Raw genomic sequence first — 22,394 nt, 5'->3', positions numbered from 1 at the left:
GCTACACAAGAACATAGTGTTCTTCAACCTTTAAAGCAGTTCAGGGCCTCCAAACAGAAGGCAGAAAGAGAGTGGGAAAATTTGAGTGAGTGTGAGAGAGAAAGTGAGCAAAAATGCTGCATAGAGGGCTGTGTGGAAAGGCCAGCTAAAAAATTTCTCATTTCAGCTCTCAGGTTTTCCAGAATGAATTGAGAAAAATGATTCACACTGAGAGTTTTTTTTCCCCTATAATGTTGTTCTTGTTTATTTGTTCAGATGTGGCTGCTGTTTCAAACATCTCTGCTTCCTGCCTTCATCAGTGAAATAAATTACGAGATAATGAGAAAGAGGCTGCCATCGAGGCTCTGCTATTTCTGACAGTGAATGTTGTGCTGGTTTTGAGTCACAATGAAGGAAAGTGGAATGGTTATTATTTAAGACCAATATCAACATTCGTGAGATTTCTCATTTTCAGGACTTAAAAAAAAAGTCTGTGTCAACTGGCTGCTCATTTTTCATCTATTTGCATTGAATTTATTTGATGTAGACACAAATATGGTTCCAAAACCTACTCTGTCCGAAATTGCATACTCAGTAGGTTAATTTAATGAAGAACTGCATCTGTTAAACTTTTGTTTTACGTTATAAATGTGTGTAGTATGAATGAAATCCAGACCCGCCTTGTTGGCTCTGTTGTGAACTATGGTGTTGCTTCTCTGCCATTCATGACTCTTCTCCTGTGGCCTTATGGGATGGTAAAATATCAAATGCGCACTCCAGAATCATGTTGGAATTAGTAGGTCAATGATATTTTCACTTACCGTTTTTTGAATACTAGATAGCAGGGCATAAGGTTGTCAAACGGACTAGTGCTACCAGTAACAATCGGTACTAAAAATAAAGTTGATAGTACCCTAATTTCTGCAGTAACCAGTATATTCGGTACCCGCTGATAGACGCTGCTTTCAAATGCTCACTTTCGTGTTTGTTTGAGTGCTCTCTGTGAGTCATAGGTTTCTGTTTACAGAGTGTTTTTACAAGCGTGGAGAGTTGTAGCCAATCACAATCATATCTGTTGAGAATGTGAATGCCGTGGCCTTTCAGAGAGCTAGTCAGGAAGTTCAGAATCCACTTAACACCGCTGTTCAACGCGAGCTGCTCGCTAGTGAATTTTCATTATAACCAACAAAGTTTAAGCACAATAATAGATTTGTTGCTTTTTTTTTAGTATAATGAGAGTTTTAGCGAGAGTGCAGAATTCAGTAATTTCAGTGACACTATAGAAATTGACAGCCTTAGGGCCGGTTTACACAGAACGTGTTTTTGCTGTAAAAACGCAAGATGCAGGTCAGTGGAACAAAAAATAAAAGAGATGCATCGAAAGATGCGTTTTTTTAAAGGTCCCGTTCTTCGTGATCCCATGTTTCAAACTTTAGTTAGTGTGTAATTTTGCTGTTAGAGCATAAATAATATCTGTAAAATTATAAAGCTCAAAGTTCAATACCAAGCGAGATATTTTATTTAACAGAAGTCGCCTACATCGAACGGCCCGTTTGGACTACACCCCTCTACTTCCTTCTTTAATGACGTCAGTAGAACAGTTTTTTGACTAACCTTCGCCCACAGGAATGCTCCCTCAACTCTACTGAAATTCGTTTATGTACTTGCGCACTTCTAATAACTTACTGTGTTTACTCAGCTCTTACGGTGATTTTCTGAAGTAAAACTGACGCTTCATCTTTTGTGTGATGTACAATAAACTTTATTAAACTCATCAGTATATGTTTGATCATCATTCAGACAGCAGACTTGTAGGCTATTAATAAATAATGGATACATACAAGCAGATGACAAATACGTTATAGAAACCGTAATTAAACTACTAAACTATACCTGTTTCATCTCTATACAGCACTCTGACTCTGTAGGCATTATTGTCCGACTCGAAATGAACACCGTTACTGAGAGTTTCTGATATTATCATCATTCCGTGAGATGAAATTGTCCTGAGAGACTGTGCGCGAGCTCATGAGGCTCCGCCCAATGTGTCATGCAGCAGAAGCTTATTTGCATTTAAAGGGCACACACTAAAACATGTGTGCCCATGTACACACTAAGCTCGTTTTTCTGAGCCCCAAAAAATGACAATTTAAACATGCTGTAAAAAATGATCTGTTGGGTATTTTGAGCTGAAACTTCACATACACACTCTGGAGACATCAAAGACTTATTTTACATCTTGTGAAAAGGGGCATAATACGGGACCTTTAAAAGTTTAACTTATTTTAACCTGAGCACCGCTGTTTGAGAATGCCGTGTTAAGCGCGACACGGTGCAAAGGATGCGAGACTTGAGCGCAACTGTTAAAGACGTCTGTTTAGCACGTGTTTACATTGAAAAATCATGGAAAAGTAGCGCAGCAAAATGGAAAAAATAATTTGTGTGAACGGCCCCTTAGTGATTATGAAGGGAGGGCTCTTCACTTGCTTATTTTATCAAGTTTCTGGTTTGACAACTGTATTTAAATGCGGGATTGAATCGGAAAATGCGATGATGTGACAACAGTTTTTAAAGTAGGACTCAATTCAACAGTTTTTGCCCTGATACCAAAATTGGTACAGAGAACCGCAAAATTGTATAGGTATTGGTACAGACTACAGAAAATTTGGTACTGTAACAACCCTAGTAGGGAAGTGTACATTAGCTAGTGAGCTGCCTATGTAGAAGTTTATGGCATCATAGTTGTACTTCTGACTCAAAGGCTGTTCCAAAAAGCATTTACATTTTGCTGCCTCCTATACCTTCTTTTGGCCAAATTCTAAGGCAATTCATGTATTTGTGGAGAAGGCAATTCCATAATGCACTGAAATGAGCTCAGTGAAATAAATTTAAGATGGCAGAGAAGTGAGATAAATGTTAACTAATTTATAGTTCACTTATAATATGAAGAAAAAAAGTGTGTGTGCCATATCTAGTTTAGTCAAAATCTCTAGATGGCACAGGCTGATTAGATACAATCTGCAAGCTATCTCACCATTACCACATGGCATAAGCTGATTGGCCTTTGCTGATTCTGCAACCAATGAGATTGCTTTCTCAGCATATAAATAGTTTGGTTCAGTTTTTGCTGTATGAAAAAACCCTCCAGCTCCACCTGCTATGGGATGTATGTGTGCTATTCATGCAGCAGCAGCATATCTTACATGCTCACATCAGCATGTCTGTGTAGGGCTGGCAATATGGACAAAATAAAAAGTCTATCGTTTCATATTATGCTCTATCATTTATTTCGTGGTGTCGCAAAATACATTGTTTACTGCAAATTTCAGCATTTGGATGACTGCAATCTTACATGCAGCCAATGGGATGCTGGCAGAAACGTGAATAACAGCATGGCGAGTGAAGGGGAGACAGAACCGGTTTGCTCCGTCGAGTCCGAGCAGGAGAAGGACCAGCCAGGACAAATCGAGGTGCTCGATCCTAAACGAGGGGTTACCTCTGTAGCATGGACATTGTTTGGTTAACTTTCTATATATTTGGTAAGGTTGACTATTTTATTTTGATAATGAACAGGCTGCGATGCGTTGCAAGTTAACAATGCTAGAACGTGTGCTCGTGAGACGCCGGCGCGATTACAGGAATTGTTGTCTTTCTGAGAAACCTGTTACTCTGTAATTTATGGTCATACGGATAGAAGCAAGAATTGATTCAAAACTGTAGCCTAAAGCTTTTGAAAATTACAGCCGCCTCGGTTTCCTTTCCGTGAACTTTGGCCCCCGTCACAATGAACCGAAGCTCAGCAAATATTTTCCTTTTGTTTTGTTACAATTATTTATGTGAAATAGCCTATATTTTGCGTATAGGCCTGTATATTAGTTTTATATATTTCGTTTATTCTGTTTTCTCCGTTCACGGAAGCGTTTTAAGTGCGTGATGTGACGTTGTGTGATGTTCTACACTATCCTGCGATTTCCGCTGGTTTCAAAAAGCTGCATATTACCTGCTATTCATTTTCACTGAAATGTAGGCCTAATTGTTTGACAGTTGGTGACACAGTATAGCCAGCGCATTGCCATTGCGACTTACCTATGATGACTTGACAGCTGACTGAGCACGGGCATTTCAATCACTCACTCAGTCTGTAGTATTTAAATTCGTGATTGGTTGACTGGCAAATTTAAATATTTAACAAAACGATAAAAAAACATTATTAACCAGTTAATGGCCATTTCAAATAAGCGTTTCTGTTCAGAACGATTACATTTGATTTAGTTTCCGTTTGGTTATGTTCCTGTCAAACTTTCGTTAGTTTACGGTTTTCGTTTTCGTTCATTGAACAGGTTCGGAGCCCTTATTGCTGCTACATTTTAAACTTGAAAGTACAATGATTACTTTTGGCATTTTTATATAGCAATATTTTATGTTGGACCTGTAATCATTTGTTTTTGAAAAGTGCTTTAGATTTCATTCATATATTACATTTCTACATTCTTAATCAAACATTTGCCCAGAAGTTCTAAATAAAAGAAAAATACTCGCTTTAAATTACAACATTTTTGAGTAGGCTATACACCTTATTGGGTGGTTGATGTAGCCTAAGCAATTTTAAAACCAATATCTAGATTTTAGGTTAAAGGAGAACTCGGCAACTCTAGCGAACTCTAGTCACTTCTTCGCTGATTTTCCGTTTTGTTGCCGCATGTTTTCCCCACGAGCTCCCCCTACAGTTGTGGGGGGGGGCGTATATTTCACAACACGGTCGTAAAAAACTCACTTGCGGCGGCCTCCTCCCCCTCTCTACCGCTGCTCATGTGCGTTTGTTTTTATCGGAGCAAGCCAACTGTATCATGTGGAGCTATGTCTGACTACCGAGGTGGGTAATCTGGATACATCATACATGCGTGTGTTTATGTCGATTTGCCATAAAGCAATTCGTGTTTCGCGCTCGTTCTCGTTCTCGCTTCTCACGAGACTTCCAATCTCTATCTTGCCGGGACGGTAGTCCCCAAGTTGCAAGGTTGTTTTTCCGCCTGGGAACGCTGGGGGGAGCGGGGAATGTCACCAATATCACCAGAACAGGTTGTTTAACCATCCAAATGATTTCTAGACAGTTTTATTAAGTTAAAGTTACCAAGTTCTCCTTTAAAATTTGAGTGGATTTCTAAGATAAAGGACATATTTTCGACATATTTTTTTTTGCCTGTACTGCTTTATTTGTGGTGTGACAAATGAATTTTGGAAATATTCCATGTAGTCTTTTAAATAATAAAAGTCTTTAATGCTGCATGTATAACAATTTTTAAATAATTAGCTAGTTCTGTTTAAAATGCTTTCAGATGGGGAGTACAGCATGTCATCTCAAAGGTCAACAGCCCAATTAGATTATTCAATCACTCCACTTGTGCTTCCCATATTGAGTCTCCCATGCACTGTGTGTGAGGAACCCATTGCACGGTACACAGAGATGCCTATGTAGACAGCAAGGCAGCCCACTAGGTTTTGGAACAGCTAATCTACTTCTCTCAAACATATGGATTGTATGGTGGCCGAGAGAGCTCAACGCACTGCAACTGAAGAAAACACATACAAATAGAAAAAACACCCGCAAATTATGAAAACGTCTTCATCAGTTTTACAACACGTGTTCTCCAAATACTCACAACACAACCAAATACAGAAACGCACTGCAAATAGCACATACCACAATGGAAATGTTTCCAGGGGACCCCAATAAGTGACGAACCTGGCTGGGACATGCTTATTGCTTAAAGTATTTTTATTTTATTTTATTTTTATTTAACTTTTTTTTTGTGCAAAACATACAGAGATGACATGTTTATGACAAAATGTATTAACAATATGTTGTCATCAGAATACAAATGAGAAAAGAAGAGTTAACAATGAGCTGAAAACTAAAAATAAATAAATAGATAAGATAGAGAAAAAGAACACAAGGGAAAGATATTAATCAGTTACATTGTACAAATTTTGTCATGCTATGTTTAAATACCTGTAAGTTTCATAATAATGTTAGGTAATGCAGGGTCCAAAGATGAGAAGGCAAGTTTTAAAGTTGAGACACTCACACACAGATATAACTTTTTTTTGTATAAAATGTTTAACATAATAAATTAACAGCAATAATAAGACATTTTTAGGAAATGACATTTAGGAAATGACGTTGTCTTTCGTTGCTCCCTTCACCAAGTGCGATCCAAACGGCTACATAATGGTCACTCCTGCTCACTCCAAAGTCCCCACTTCAAGGGCTCTGCCCTTCGAAGGGAGAAGGGAGTAGGGCATAGGCATGCTCACGAGCAATAAGCATGTCCCAGCCGGGTTCGTCACTTATTGGGGTCCCCTGGGAAACATTTCCGTTGTGGTCTGTGCTATTTGCAGCGCGTTTCTGTATTTGCATGTGTTGTGAACTTTGGCATGCGAGTTTCTGTATTTGGTTGTGTGGTGAACGTTTGCAGCGCGTTGTGAGTGTTGTGAGTATTTGGAGCACACGTGTTGTGAAACTGATGAAGATGTTTTCATTATTTGTGGCGTATTTTTCTACATGCATTTGTTTTCTTCAGTTGCAGCGTGTTGAGCTCTCTCGGCCACCGTAGGATTGTCTTAGAACGAAATCATTTTAAAAAGGGAGAAATCAAGCCAATTGAGAAATGCATTTAGTTGCAGAAATGCTTTGGAGATGAGGCCCTAGGAGTGCACTTACCTCTCTTTTTCATAGACCTCTGTCAGGTCCTAAGAGTTTTGTATTTGGGAAAAAAAATATGCTGGCAGCACTTTTGCTATTTTATCATTTAGCTGACAGTTTTATCCAAAGAGTATTACAGGGAAGGCCCCCCTGGAGCAACCTAAGGTTAAGTGTCTTGCCCAAGGGCACAATGATAATAGTTCATAAATTGCTCCTTGTGGGATTCAAACCTACAACCTTTTACTCATCGACTTGCAATAGATCTGCAACTTCTTGGCAACTACCAATTTACCAACTGGTGGAGAGGTTTGAACAATGTTTTTTCTGTTTACATTTTTATGAAATGTGGTACAAACACCTTACAGAATGGAAACATTTGATTTTCTTAATTTGTCAGGGCATTATAGTCTGCATGTTCTCTTAGTCTGCTGAGATTAAGGATGAAAACCTGGTAAAGGAGCAAGATAAGACAGCTATTGTCTTGTGAGTAAGATTACTTTGTACCGCACTCTTGAAGTAGAGATCTTGGAGTTGAACTAGATTAAACTCACTTCTTTACAGTGATACAGCAGCATCTCTGTTAAATGCGTACAACATACTCATGGTATCTAAATAGTGTAGTAATGTTTTTGTGCAGTGCAGCATGGGCTTTGTTATTGTGCCGAGGATCTGTGCCTGTGTGGAAGGTTGATGGATGACATGGTCATTTGTCAGCTAAAGTGCTTTCGATAGCGTCGGTCATCACGGTGCATGCGAAGCATTTTACGAGCTGTGTTTACAGCTGTGCAGTAAAGGGGAGCATTCTCACAGCCAGTGCAGTCATGGGCTCAGCCATAATGATCACGAGCTGTCAATGCATATGGCCCCAGATCCAGCCAGTGTTTGTGAATGCAGTCCATCTCATGTCTCAAGCTTTGTGTTGTCCATTTGTTGTGTTGTTTTGTGTGGGGGGCAGGAAACAAACTGTTTTCTCATTTTTCTACTTTCAATATTAAATCAAAAAATGACTGAACGAATGATACACAGATTATGTGTACTAGAGATGGCCGTTTTTCAAAAATATTGTATTCGAGTATTTGGGCTCATAAAAAACGAATAGGGCTATTCGTTTAAATTTGAATGAAGTTTAACGAGAAAGGCGTTATTTTTTAATCATTACTTTTTTGTCACCATTTCTGAACAAGCTTATGATTAGCTGATATAGCTACACAACAAAGCTTACATTATATCTTGAAATTTTCTTTTAGTTGAAAACATTAAACAATGTGTGTATCAAAATATACTGTAGAAAAGCATTTAAACTGAAGCAATAAAAACGCTAATAAAGTAGACTTCGCCAGTTATTGTGCAGAACATTCAGTACATACACCAGAGTTAGCATATGGTTATTGTGTTTATATTGTTTTACATGTTCATGTTGAGAAAAAAAATCCATATTCGGGTGAAAGTTGACTCCTCAGTCTGATAACAGTAATGCGCTCCGGCGACAGACGGTACATGTGCTAAGCGAAGTTTCTTACAACTCTTGTGTTTTCTGTTCTTAAATCTGTCTCCCTTGACGAACTTAAAGGAAGGATTTGTCTTGAGATCATTTTGCTTTCAGATAAGTTATCTTCTCGGCTAAGTGAGAGGTCTGATCAAATGAGGGATTAAAAACAAACAAAAGTGGGGGTACGGGTTAACATGTTACATAAAATGCTCTTTTTTCATTCTACCAAAAATGTGCCGGGAGCCCACTGTTGCTATAGTAATGAACTACACTTTTACGTGCATCTGATTGACAGATAAATCATGCAATCTTATTTCACTTTTGCTAATGTTGAGGTTATTTTCAGATTCGTACAAAGTTTGCTTTGTACATTGTTTAATTGCATTGATAAAGAGGGCAAGCTTAGCTATTAAACTGAGCTGTGTGCATGCATTTTAGACACTTACATTGTTCTTGCTCCATCCATGCAATAACTGCATACTTGTATGAGAAGGGTTTTCTATACTTCACCTGCTCAGTGCTCTGGTAATATCAATGGTATGACCCATTTCAGGAGCTACCAAAATTACAATTTAAAATCAAAATACGTACATACAATTCCTTGTACTTCCTTCTATTGTGTTTCGCTAGCTGGTGGGTAAGGAGCAATGTTGTGGGAGCACGCACAAAACACTATGAAACACCATGATGGTAAATATTTACCACACCCCCAGTGTATAACACAGTGGGGGATGAAATGAAGAAGTGGCCTGACATCTTATGAGAATATTTTCAATTATTTTGTGTTGTCACTCAGAGACGGGTCTTCGATGCACTTCTCAGCAGCTCGTTTAACAAACGGCATCTCTGCATATTCTGTGAGTTTGGGTTGCTTATGATGTTCATCTGGAAACGCATTGTGCGCCATTTCATCAGATTTGTAAATCATCTATAAACCTATCCCAACACAGGAGAATACATCAATATGTTTCTAAATATGCAAAGAAACTGTTCATTCATCGTGATTATTTCAAAATAAGTTTAAACCCTCACTCTGAGTTTGCATGTTTTGATGTCCACATGTTATTGTTCATGAAATGACAATGACTGTTGCATTTCCATCGTAAATAAGTGGCCAAATATTAACGGGATGATCTTCTGTGAGCAAACGTACAGAAGTTTGGGCGGTTTCTCACAAATGTGTTGCTCAAATACACACAAGAGAAATAGGACCTTAATAAAATAATTTTACATACACATTTCACCTTTTCTGCATCATGTCACACAATTAAGCATGTGCATGCAAAGTACTCAAAATGGTGATTGAACAGTTAATGCAACAGATACACTGTTAACTATTCGACTAAAACTAGCAAAACAAGCTACTTGCATTGCCAGCATGTTCACACATTACAATAATGCTTTAACCAAAGCCAATGAGCTTCTTGCAGCGTGCAGATCATAGGGCGCCCCACATCCACATTCAGTTCTGGTTCGTGGATTATGGTAAAAACAAATATCTTGCAGGTATTTTTTTACGCTTGAACCACTCTATTATGGCACCCACTAACTGCACAAAGGACACCAGTCTGTCTGTAGTCCATATTAAAAGTTAGCTAGCCAGTCAAAACTACTCGGTCGTCGCAAAACTACAGGTTCACAATACAACTACGATTAGCGGAAGTGGCTTATCGGAAATATTACACATTATATTTAAAAAATGGCGGCGCCCACTCTTACTTAAAATATAAGGTGAATATGATACTGATTCAAAATGCGAGCGCCAGTGATTGACTGTCAAAAAGCGGTTTGAGCGCCCAGTCCCCCAGCTCAACTGAACTGGAAGTCTTGATTGGTTTTGCTCCTGAGTCAGAACTGTCTGTTATTGGCTGAAGTGCAGGGCTCCACCGCAGTAGTTTGAAAAGTGCCAGCCCTCCCTGTTGCTCTGTCAGCACCCTTGTCAAAGTACTTTAGGTGAAAAATAAATTTAGCGAAGTAGAATACTTAAAAGTAAAAGTACCACAATTTAATTATAGTGAAAAAAAAAATATATATATATATACTCCAGTACTCAGTACCTCTGGTGAATAGTAATTGAGATTTTGAACCCCAAAAAAGCGCTTCCATCCATCATAAAAGTAATCCGTACAGCTCCAGGGGGTTAATAAAGGCCTTCTGAAGCGAAGCGATGCTCTGTGGTGTCAATGGCCCATAACCAAGTAAACACTGTAATAAATAAATCATGTAATATTTTGTAGAAATTATAATACTGGAATGCAGAAATACTACACCGAACAAACTGTCATATTATTTAAGACAGCATGTTAGAAAAAAATTCATTGGAATCATTTTTGTGCTGCATGTGCTTATAAGTTGGAGTCAGGTTATATGAAAATGTGCTGTCTGTATGTTTCCTTTTTAATTCATACTGTGATATATATAAGGGTCTTAATAGAAATCTTAAATGTATATGTATGTAAAATATATTTTCTTCAAAAGGCAAATTTAAAAAACTGTATCTTCATTTTAAATGGACAGCAATATAATTAATCATGTCTGGCAATTTGAAAAAACTTTTTTGGGGTCTATAAAAGTTTAATGAACATTTAATGATCTGTAAGCCTTTCACATATTTCTACACTAATTACAGTAGGCCTATGTAAAACTATACTGTCAGTACACCATAGTTATACAAATGAACTAGATCAATGCATTCAAAGGGATGAATTTCCATTCAAAGGGATGGAAACTGATAGGAAAAACATTAGGCTTAAAAGATCCTGTGGTGATCCCTCTAGTGTACAACATTAATATTATAACCTTCATCTTTCATTCTAAATAGCTGACGTTTATAATTAGCTGTTTACCCAAGCATCATACTTTTTTGAAACTAAGCATGTTTGCCTCAATCGAAACCCGCTGCTCTGTAATGCACGAAGAATCTTACAGCTATTTAGACATTTATTTTATTTTTATTTATTTTATTTATATTTTTAAAACAGGAAAAGATTAAGGACAATCGGGCCTGGCTCAGTATAAAACTGATTTTCAGCAGGTTCCTGCTCTGCAGAACATAAAAACCACATACACAACAAAGCTCACACACTAGACAGCTAGAGACAACAACAGACACACAAACCAAGATATTGGGCAACAGGAGGGGCTATAGAGCCGTCTCAATGGTCACAGATATACCTGTCCATTAAATGGCGAGCAAATGTTATTTTAAATAGCCTAGTCTTCTTGATGTGATAGTTCTGATGTGCTGTGGGATCTCATTCCAGGTTTTAGTGAGCACATGAAAAAAAGATCTCTGTCCATAACAGTTCCTATAAGCCGGTAAAGGCAAAAGTCCATTTGTAAAAGATCTCGTAGTGCGCTCAGACCTTGAGCTAAGTTTCGGAACCAATTCGGTTAGAGCAGTTACAGTGTGTCCATTTGAGATTTGATAAAACAGGTTTATCCCATGGCTTATTTTATAGTTCTGAAATGTCAAGGCATTACACAAAGATAGTGCAGTACAGTGGTGAGTCCAGCCTGGAAGCCTGACATGGATCTTATGAGCTCTATTATAAAGTCTTATTACTGGTTCAATAATCTCATTTGTTGTTAGTGACCAAACAGGTAAACAATACGACAAAGTGGACAGAATGATGGCATGAAGATAGGTTTTTGAAACAGAAAGCAACAAATATGGTCTAATTTTGCTATAAACATATAACTTTTGGTTTAACTTTCTGGTTAGAGTTTGAACATGTTCTTGATAAGTAAGATGTGAGTCAAGATAGACTCCCAAATACTTATATGCTGATACATTTGAAAGCGTTTGATTAGAAGAAGTGATAGGATTGTATATGGATAGCTGTCTCCTAGATGAATAAAAATACACAACGCATTCTCATCCTTGGGTGTCATATACTGACGCTTTTGACATTTCGTCGACATCGAACGCACATGGCACCCTTTAGCGTCAATATGACACGCACAGAGCTTTGTTCGGTTATGGGTAGGGTTAGGGTTAGACCACTAGGAGGCGCCTTCTGGCCCATATCTATCTGCGTCTCATATTGACGCTAAAGGGTGCCATGTGCGTTCGATGTCGACGAAATGTCAAAAGCGTCAATATATGACGCCCTAGGATGAGAATGGGCTGAAATACATGCATTGTGTTTTCTTGACATTAAGTGTTAAATTATTATCTTGCAGCCAGTTATGTAAATGCTGCAGATCTGTGTTAAGTTTGTAATTTATTGTGTCGATATTAGAACCAGAAAGAAAAATAAAAAAGTCTTTTTGAACACAAAAAGAAAATGTATCCCTTTAATGTAATACAAGCAGCCAATCAAAATAAGAGTTTTAAAGAAGACCAGCATAGCATTTGTTAACACATATGTTTGGACCCCGCCCCCTGTCAAATCCAACTCTTGTACATGAAGATTTAAGCACGGGCATCGCTGTTTTGTCCATTATTTAACGCTTAAAAGGCAACGCTTTTTATTCATTGCTTGAATTAGTGAGAACGAGAAAGGTGTCAAAAATATATAGCCTATATTGTTGAAAATATACTAGGAAAGTCTACTGATGAGTTTTTTGACATTTGGGTATAAAGTGTTTTAATTCTACAATATATGGCGTAAAAACATCTAAGTGCTGCCCTCTTCAGGTTGAACGGTGGCTACTGCAGTTGAATTTTCCTATTGGCAGTTGTGGTGCCCTGTGACGTAAGAGGGCACCACCTCACCACGCCCTTGGCAGCCCCCGGTATAAAAGCATCTTGTTCCGTCCAAACAAATGTAGCGAGTCAGTAGTTGGTATTGCGAGTATTGAAAACGATCAGGAAAGCGTATTTTAGCATCTATTTAGCATAGCATTTATATAGTTATTTAGATTATTTCGTGTAGCCTTGGTAAAATGGGCTTCTCCAAACAGCTCGCACTGAAAAGCTACGCGGTGCCAAACGCTGCTCCTCCTGCATGAACTCCACCGCAGTGGCGTCTTGATGTGAGTGGGCATATATTTTTAGTCACAATTTATGTTCCTTCCTATTAGGCTAAAGTTAACCCTCTGGGGGGTCGACAAATGCGCCGGTGCGTTTTGCTGTATTTTGTCAGTGTCACATAGCAGTAAGTTAGACTTAAAATACTCTGTCATTTATGGTCATACAGACTTAAGAAATATGAAAAAATAATATGTTAAATGTCTACTTTTTTATGCGTCCACTTACAGTAAAAAAAAAAACATAGTGCTTTTGTAAAATAAAATAAAAATAAACATGGTGTGCTTTCTTGCTCTCCCGTCTCCTTGAATTTTTTTTCTGGAGCACGTCTCTAAACTTAAACAAAACTCAGCGAATACTAGTCACACAGGCATAAGCAATATATTTTTTATAAACATTTAAGTCTCTGCTATTAAATTATCTAATTCAAAACGAAAACAAATATTCTCTGTTTATGTAATCTGTATGAAAAGATAGAGATGTCAGTCGTTCTCATGGCAACTCATTATATGTAAACATGCCTACAGAAAGTGCGCGCTATTGAAACGCGGGTCTCAGGTGCACGCCCCCCTGCTCAGCAACGAGGGTTCGTCCCCTCTATCTCCCTATACTGTCTATAGACCTTATGTAGCCCAGCCCCTTTTCAGTGCTGCGCTCGTTGTCTTTTGACTTCCGGTCTGTATTTTCACATCGATTTTGCTTGTTTTAAAATCTTCACGGTTGTCTGACATTTAAGACATCTGCTTTAAACATTACAGCCCTTATGATAACTTTCATTAACTTTACATTAAGTAAATGCACTTCAAAAGCTAATTACTCCTGGACAGCAGCGCCATAGAAATATACAGAGCGACCGCAAAAACGGAAGTTAAAAAACAATATTCTAAAGATGGCGGCGCCCTCGTTTCTCTGGTGCATAAGGTCTATACATAGACAGTAAAAGAAATGGACACAGCGACCCCATTGGATTCAACGGAGAAAAGTGAAGTCAATTAGAAGCACTCACTTCCTGATGGCTGAGCGTACTGCGCAGACTCAGACTGAGCTTGACGACATAGATGTGACGTGAGCAACCCGTCTGTCTTCTAGTAGCTGTGCCAAGAGAAATCTGAATCATTCCCTTCCGAAACTTGCAGAGACGGAGAGTGTGAGTAGGAGGTGTCCATGAGCTGCTAATCAATGGCGGTCCCCGGGGAAGCTTCAGTTACCGGCTGATAGATTACCCCCCTGGGTCTAGGCTTGTTCGACTTCATGCAGCTCTGCGCAGACTGATCGGCGGCTGACTTGAAGCAGTGCATGCCGGTTAGAAATTTCGTCCGACTTGATACAGCACCGACGCCACGTGACTGTGACGTATGCCATTAAAGTACAGCGAGAGCGATTCAAGAGTAGCCGGAGAACTCGGCCAGCGCAGCTTCTCGAGCGGCTGCACGAGCTCTGATGACGACACAGCTGTTCCACGATTGGCCTGATTCACTGCATGACAACGATCACTTGTGTTTCGTGTTTATTCGAACACCTTTAGTGAGCTCACAAATCAGTTTTTTTATAACATTAAACACTCTTTTCATGTAGTTGCAATTTTATATTGTGTCATGTTTATCAGATTAAAACTGATTAAAAAACGTAGACTCCACTTCATTGACAGTAGCTTATGTTGAACTTTATTCTTGTTCAAACAGAGGCTGTATATAAAGTATTGAATGAAAATGTCTCTGAAACATCTGTGTATTATTTGGCAAATATTGCATTTATTTCACTTCAGCTGTGGTAAAGCAAACACCACGTGAGCGGTCACTACAGGAACCAGAAAGTGTCCGACTTCAAGTCTCCGTTTGCAGCTCCAACCCCGCCTGCACACGGCTACTCTCACCGATCGGTTACATCCAGCCGTAGCCGATATCGAACACACCTAATGTCTATCTCTGCTGGGCTCTGCCCACTTTTCTAGCATCTTTCAAATATTGCCAGTGGGTGGAGTCAGGCTCTGACCAGAGGTTGAGTTACCCTTTAAAATACAGATTTTCATAAATCAAACATTGCTGTTCCTCTCGTGAGCATGGTAGGCAGAGCTAGAGCAAATGTCAAGATTTTTGATCTCAAAAAGTACTTAAATTCAGACTTGGCTAAATAGACCTTTTATATTTGGAAATATTGCCAATATGTATATTTATATGTTATATGCACGAATGTAATGATATAAGACCCATTAACTGCACAAGTTCTTTGTAATGGAAATAAATTGACCTTTTGTCTTATAAATCTAATAATTGGTAAACATACATTTTGTGCTGTATGTTCATAAATCTCATTGTAAATAACTGAACTGAACATGTCTTTTAAAGCACAGTGTTCACAGCATATTTAATAAACCAGTCAGGGACACAAGAGATTTATGTAAATTTATATGGAGCCGTTATAGTAATGTACTCTGTAGTATTTTAGAATCGCCCGGGGGTCTGTAAGCAACAGCGAAGCACATGTCCCTTCCATTGTGGATGATATATCATTGAGTATTTTTGGCTCTCTTTGATGAATTCAGGACTGCATGTGCACTTCTCACGTATCCTACTGTATAATGCAACCTGTGGAAGCGGCCGTAAATTGCTGCTTTTGCACAACATTAGCACAGTGGGATCACAAATGACAATCCCAGGCTATGATTACACCAGGTTAATTTGAAGTGACTCAAAAACAGTAATATGCTGTTGTGGAATGTGGTCTTGTGCTCTTTCGTGCGTTCCAACCCCAACCAACCAACACACACACACACACACACACACACACACACACACACACACACACACACACACACACACACACACACACACACACACACACACACACTATCCCTTGTCTGTCAAAACTGGAGGATCGCCAGTGTGTTTGGTCAGGCCAAACACGTACACATACCCCAGTAATCAATATTTCTCTCCTTTCCTCTATTCCTCCATATTTCATCCCTCTTTCTTTTTCTCCACTGCTTCCATTTTCCCCTCCTCCCCATCTCTGTCCACATCTTAGTCATTAGGACTATATTTACCTCTTTCAGCCAAACAGAATTCCAATGTCTGCCTGTCTCCCTCTTTCTCTCTCTCTCTCTGTCTCTATCCCTCCCATATTGTTCTCATTCTTCCGTCGTCTTTGGCCTCTTAATTCTTTCTCTCATTCATCTGAAGGACTTGTCAGGGTCAACAGACTTAGAGATGGATAAATATAACAGGGAGAAAGAGAATACAACAAAAAGAGAACAAACCCAGAGAGTGGTGACAGATTTGGGAGAGAGGGAATATTATGTCAGAGCCTGGTGATTCCAAGCAATTGCATTAGCACCTGAAGTCATGAAACAGAGAGGAGCAGGCAGGAGGAGGCTGCCAAGTACATTGAAAATGATTTGCTTGTATTGTGTGTGACTGTGTTTGTGTTTGTGTGTGTTTGTGTTTGTGTGTGTGTGTGTGTGTGTGTGTGTGTGTGTGTGTGTGTGTGTGTGTGTGTGTGTGTGTGTGTGTGTGTGTGTGTGTGTGTGTGTGTGTGTGCGTGTGTGTGTGTGTGTGATTCTCTCTAAATCATTTTATTGGTGTGCGTGTGTTCGGTAATGTTGATGTTAGTGTGGGTATGAAGTATTTATGTGGGTGTTTATATTTTATTGTTTGTTGTTATTTATTCACCTTAGTAACCACCTTGACTGTTTTTATTAGTGCACACACACAGACCTTAGAAGCTATATGATTAATGAGGAGATTGTATTTTTTCTGAATTAGTTAGGCATAATCTTTATTTTTCAGGGGGAAAAAACCTGCTTCACTGCTTAAATTTGAAAACTTTTGTCTATGAAAACATGAAATGGCATATTGATAAACGTGATATTGCGCTTAAACTTAAAACTACTTAGGCTACCTCAAGCTCCATCTGCAAAATTGGCATGTCAAGCTGGCCTCTTTTCCATAGCCATGACAGCATCCATATTCTCCTCTTTCACTTCGTCCTTTTTTTTCCAGCAAACATAAAAATAACATTTGCCAAGGTGCGATTCATCTTGCTCTATTTGTTTACCACTAGCGCATGCTGATGACGTTTTATTCTTCTATACTAACAAAGATTTAAAAGGTATAATCTTCGTACAGTCTACATACATGACGTTCCCAAGTTTAATAGATCCATGTCCTACAGTGTGATTTGTAATGATTTTTTCCTTTTCATTATTGTGATTTTTTTTTTTTAGACATTGACCTATTTAATATAGGCAAAACCCTTGTACAAGCCTGTTGACATGATTACATTTAAAGGGTTAGTTCACCCAAACAAGAAAATTCTGTCATCATTTACTCACCCTCATGTCATTCCAGACCCGTAAGGCTTTTTTTCCTCTCCGGAACACAAATGAAAATATTTTTAATAAGATCTGAGTGAATAAAAGCCTAAATTCATTCTGTTCATCATATAAAGCGATCGTGTCTCTTCAGAAAATTTGGACTTAACCGCTCAATTCATATTAGTTTTACAATCTCTTTATGAACTTTTTGAAGTGTCAAAGTGGTAGTTGTGTAGCTGTTTTAATAAAAATATCTTCATTTGTGTTTCAAAGATGAACAAAAGTCTTGCAGGTTTGGAACAACACGTGTATGAGTAAATGATGACAGAATATACATTTTTGGGTGAACTAACCCTTTAAAGTAAAACATGATCGGTGAGCCTTCCAAATAGTTAAGTCCACTTCAGATACTCTCACAAGATGGTTTCACTAGGACATTTAGGCCTTCATTAGAACAGCTAAACCTGTACATGCACAAAATCACATGCAGTATCCCTCTATCAATTACCCTCTTTCTGTGTGTGTTTTCCTCCTGTGTTGCTCCATTTCAGCCTGTGGCCTGAATAAAGCCCATTTCATTTTCTTCCCTTCTTTTGTCTGTTCTCTTACTTTCTTGGTATCTTTCTTGTTCTACTTTGCTTTCTTTCTCTCATTCTAATCTTTACTCTCTGTATCTCTCAAGTTTTTTTAAAAAAATTGTATGCAATTGTATATATTGAATTTATGATTTTATTTTAATTGCAGTTTCTCTCTTGCTTTTCCCTTCCTGGTTTCACTCAGGCTTTCTTTGTGCCCTCTCGTTTGGCCTCCATGTTTGTTGCCATGGTCACAGTACCCACGCTGTCTCTGCTATTGGCCCTGGTAGAATGGGCGGGTCAGACTAGCTCCTCCCCTCATCTCTTGCTCCGGTCCCGAGAGCGTGAACGGGACCCGGTGGCATCAATGCACTTCAACATCGCAGTGATCCACGCGGGCTCAACCGTTCAACAAGGGGAAGCAGGGGCTGCAGCAGCTGCGGGTCGGGTGCCGTACCCAGGTTTCGGACGTGTGCACAGCAGCTTTGGTGAGAGCGTCGTCACCCAGTGGGGATCCGCAAACGTAATCTGGCTTCAGGTCAGTCAGAAAGAGGTCATGCAACTGGAACGGAATTGATTGCTTTCAGGGTGGAGACAGATTGTGATTTTACATACAGAGTAACCTAGAATACCTGAACACTTTGTTATTTTAAAGTCCCCTTGTAGTCAATAATTTTATCCCTTTAAACTCATCTTTGATCACCAAAATTACGTTTAAAAATATTTTTTTTGTGCCTTAGAATAGCTTGAATGCAACTCTACACCCTTGCTTCATTTAGTATACGCAGAACCATGAATATGCTAATTAGCCCCGCCTCCACTCACTCGCACCAGCTCAGAGATTCACTCGGCCAATTTACTGAGGTAAACGCTGCACAATGGTATCGCTCTTTACAACGTCGGGCACATAACGGTAATTAATATGATTGGCCTTTTGTTTGACGACTACGTTATCAAACAGCTAATAATACGTTGCTAATGTTACACAAACTATGTTCCCGTTCGCCATCTCAGTCTGCCTTCTAAGTAACAATCATCAGAAATGTTTTGAACAACTCAGAACATCAGTGGAAAAAGGCATATAGTTCATCATAACATCGTAATATACATAATTCACCCGCTATATTGCTAAATCTCCCCGATTTTTCATATCAACAAAAAAATATATACCGGGATAACCTGGCATCTCTCGAGACTCCCTGCTAGTTCGCTGTTAATGATATGCTAAAGCCCATCACAAGTTGACGTGATTGGTTACAAGGTAGTTTGTGATGTCAGAAACACCAGCCATTTCAAACTGCGTTTTTGAGACTGTCTTTTTTTCACTGCAGTTTTAAGGAGAAAATACTCAGCAATGGTGTTGACTTATGAATTTGCACATGATTTGTCTTACACATTAAAAACAACACATAGACATATAAACAACATTAAAAACTTGATTTTCACCACAGGCGGACTTTAAGTTAACTGAAGTGCGAACACAAAAGTAGAGTAATATTATGGGCACTTAAACAGAAGTGCTTATTCAAAACTACTGAAGTTAATGTGGTGTGAATGTGAACATGAATGTGAAGTGAATGTGAATTGACTACAGGTGAATGACAGCAGTCCCAGGACGCTGCTCTCTCAGCTGTGTGACCTGCTGGCAGCCAGACCCCTTCAGGGACTAGTGTATGAAGATGAGAGACCCTATCCGCTGGCCTCCGGCCCCCTGGCCCCCATGCTGGAGTTCGTTTCGGCCCAGACCGGCCTCCCCATCGTTGCTGTGGGAGGGGGAGCGGGTCTGGGCAGGGTACCACAGGTATGGCTGTTTACAGAATTAAGATGCGGTCACATTTACCGTTGCTCAACGAAATTTTGCAGATGAAATCCTGTCATTTCAATAGGAATCCACATGATTAGGAGTTCCCCAAGCAGATTTCACCCATGTTCAAGTTGGTCATGCGAACCGCGTTGACCAACAAACAGCTGCTTGGTTTGAAAGTGAGTGAGTCTGTGTGAGCAGTGCTTCATGTATTGCTACACTAAACCTTAATAAACCTTTAGCGAATAAACAAAATTTCACCAATGTAACCCCAAGTTCGATTTCACTCAACTACTGTAAGTGCATTCCATACTCTTGGGTTAAATTAATTTGACTTAACCTCTGTGCACATTTCATTGATCAACCTTGGATTTCACAGCAAATCTTTCGATACGGACTGCTGCCTATTAAATAAATTATTTTAAATACAGAACCAAAGTCTACAGACTTAAACTTGTCATTTTTAATGTATTTCTTGTAACCCTGCTAGTGTAAGCAAATGCTAAGTCAAATGCCTATTAAAAGCGATTGTACACAGCCAGTACGATTGATTTTAATTTTGAAATATAGCTGTCTTGAAATGAATAGTGTTTTTTCCTGATTAACTGTACTGTCTATGCCATTTAATAGCAAAATAAAACGGGGCCATTGAGGATTTCTCAGAGCAGACCAGTTTGAACAGTCTCAGATGCACTTTAACTGCATTGAATTATTTGACAGCACTATTTTCTTTTAAAAGAAAAAAAAAACAATATGGGAGTTTCTTTGGACTGTGGAAATTCCTCACAAACATCTCTCTGCAAGCTCTTGGTGTTAATGAGCTCTAACACTTGCTAGATAGTGTTTGGCTTGCTGCAGTGCTATAAGGGCATTGTTTGTTAATGGTGCCGCCTGAGGAGGAGTGTTAAACGGACAGAGATAGGACTGCCGTCGTCTCTGTCGGGGCCTGATCGGGGCACACCGATAACTGTAGGAAGGGATGGCATTACTAACATCCATTTGGATAAATAGCAAGGCCAAGGGTCATGCATTACCGCTGCAGGCCATATGGTCTGCTCCTTTTTTCTCTCTTGTGTTCACTGAAGTGCTACGGTCTGGGTTTCGCAATTTCAGTTGCTCATCTCGACATTTATAACATGTTCTCTTTAGCACAGTTTGAAAACAACAAAAGGAAAAACACATGATTTTTTTCATTTACAAATGTTTTATTATTATTATTATTATTATTATTATTATTAACTCTGGAGACATGATATTAAATCCTTTTGATGATGTTGCATTGAATCCTAAAGTCTCCCGGACCTACACGCACACTCCATTGCATTGCAAATTAAATTGGAATCTGTACGCCATACTCCGGTGACGATTGGAGTCACTGAAGTACCTCCCTCCTGTTTCTACAGCGGCTGCATATCTCAGAAACTCTTTTAAAGAAATTGAATTCCTATGATGCTTTATGGAGGCAATAAATAGTCTTCAATCACAGGAAATGTCGTTATTTTTTCCCCTTAATTGCACTGCAGAAGACTAGCTCTGTCTGATGTCATGATTAGAGAATGTCACATTAGAAATGTAGTTCCCATGATGCCTTATGCAAGGAATGAATCGACGGTCTTTAGTCTTGGGAAATGTAGTCGTTTACCTTCTTAATTGCTCTGCAGGAGACCGGCTCAATCTTCCTACAGTTCAGCTCTTCCACCGCACTCCAATTGGAGGTGATCTTTGAGGTGCTGGAGGAGTACGATTGGACGGCCTTCTCAGTGGTGTCCACACGTCACCATGGCTACCAGGACTTCCTGTCGATGGTGGAAGGTTTGACCGACGGGTCATTCATCGGCTGGGAGAAGAAGAGCATAGTGATGTTGAATTTAACCGATGACCCAGGAGGAGCGCGAGCACGACGGCTGCTGAAAGAGAACGAAGCACAGGTAGAGAGGGAAGGTCATTGCATTTATGTCTCACTTATTCGCTTACTCGCTCATTTAATCATTCATTTATTCTTCCTCCCTCCACCTGACATCACTTCCTGTCCTTAACCATTTCTTTGACTTTTTCTTTTGGCTGTTTACTCCACCACCTTTTTCCGTTCTCCTCTCATTCTCTTTCCCATCTCTACCTATATTTGTGTAATGTGTATGTGTGTGTATGTGTGTCACAGGTTGTCCTCTGTCTCCCCCTGGCTCCAGGCTGTTATTGTTCTGTGTACGTGTGTGTTAGAGGGTGTTATTGTGCCTTGTGGGTCCCAGTACACTGATGTCAGTGTTAATATAACACAGAGCCTGTGGCGGTGCAACCCAATGCCGTATGCATTAGATTCAGTCTGCAGTGCTTCTGCTCAATTACACACACACACCGAAATAAATATTGCACACATATATAAAGTATGCATAAAAAAAAAGAAAACAGAAAGTTACACAGTAGAATACAGTAAGTAGTATGATGGTGGTAAAAATGCTTCAGTCAGTAGTGATTGCTATTATAGTACTTCAGCGTATCTGCTGCGTGATTTAAAATATGGATTTTAGCATGGCTAGAATGCTGCGTTGACCAATCAGAA

General features: G+C 39.2%; 1 protein-coding gene across 1 annotated transcript in view; it reads left to right on the top strand.

Annotated features, from left to right (window-relative positions):
• grin2db (glutamate receptor, ionotropic, N-methyl D-aspartate 2D, b) overlaps positions 1-22,394 on the top strand; it is a 72,621-nt gene that overhangs the window by 18,836 nt on the left and 31,391 nt on the right. Inside the window, exons 2-4 of the mRNA XM_081388154.1 lie at positions 18,239-18,571; positions 19,628-19,834; positions 21,499-21,765. Coding sequence (XP_081244280.1) covers positions 18,269-18,571; positions 19,628-19,834; positions 21,499-21,765 — 777 coding nt within the window. The 5' untranslated portion in view covers positions 18,239-18,268. The remainder of the gene's footprint in view (positions 1-18,238; positions 18,572-19,627; positions 19,835-21,498; positions 21,766-22,394) is intronic.

This window comes from Scardinius erythrophthalmus (assembly GCF_964197995.2).
Source record: "Scardinius erythrophthalmus genome assembly, chromosome: 16".
In the NCBI taxonomy this organism is placed as follows: Eukaryota; Metazoa; Chordata; class Actinopteri; order Cypriniformes; family Leuciscidae; genus Scardinius; species Scardinius erythrophthalmus.
The sequence above is the reverse complement of the archived record's forward strand: the minus strand, read 5'-3'. Positions and strand labels throughout refer to the sequence as shown.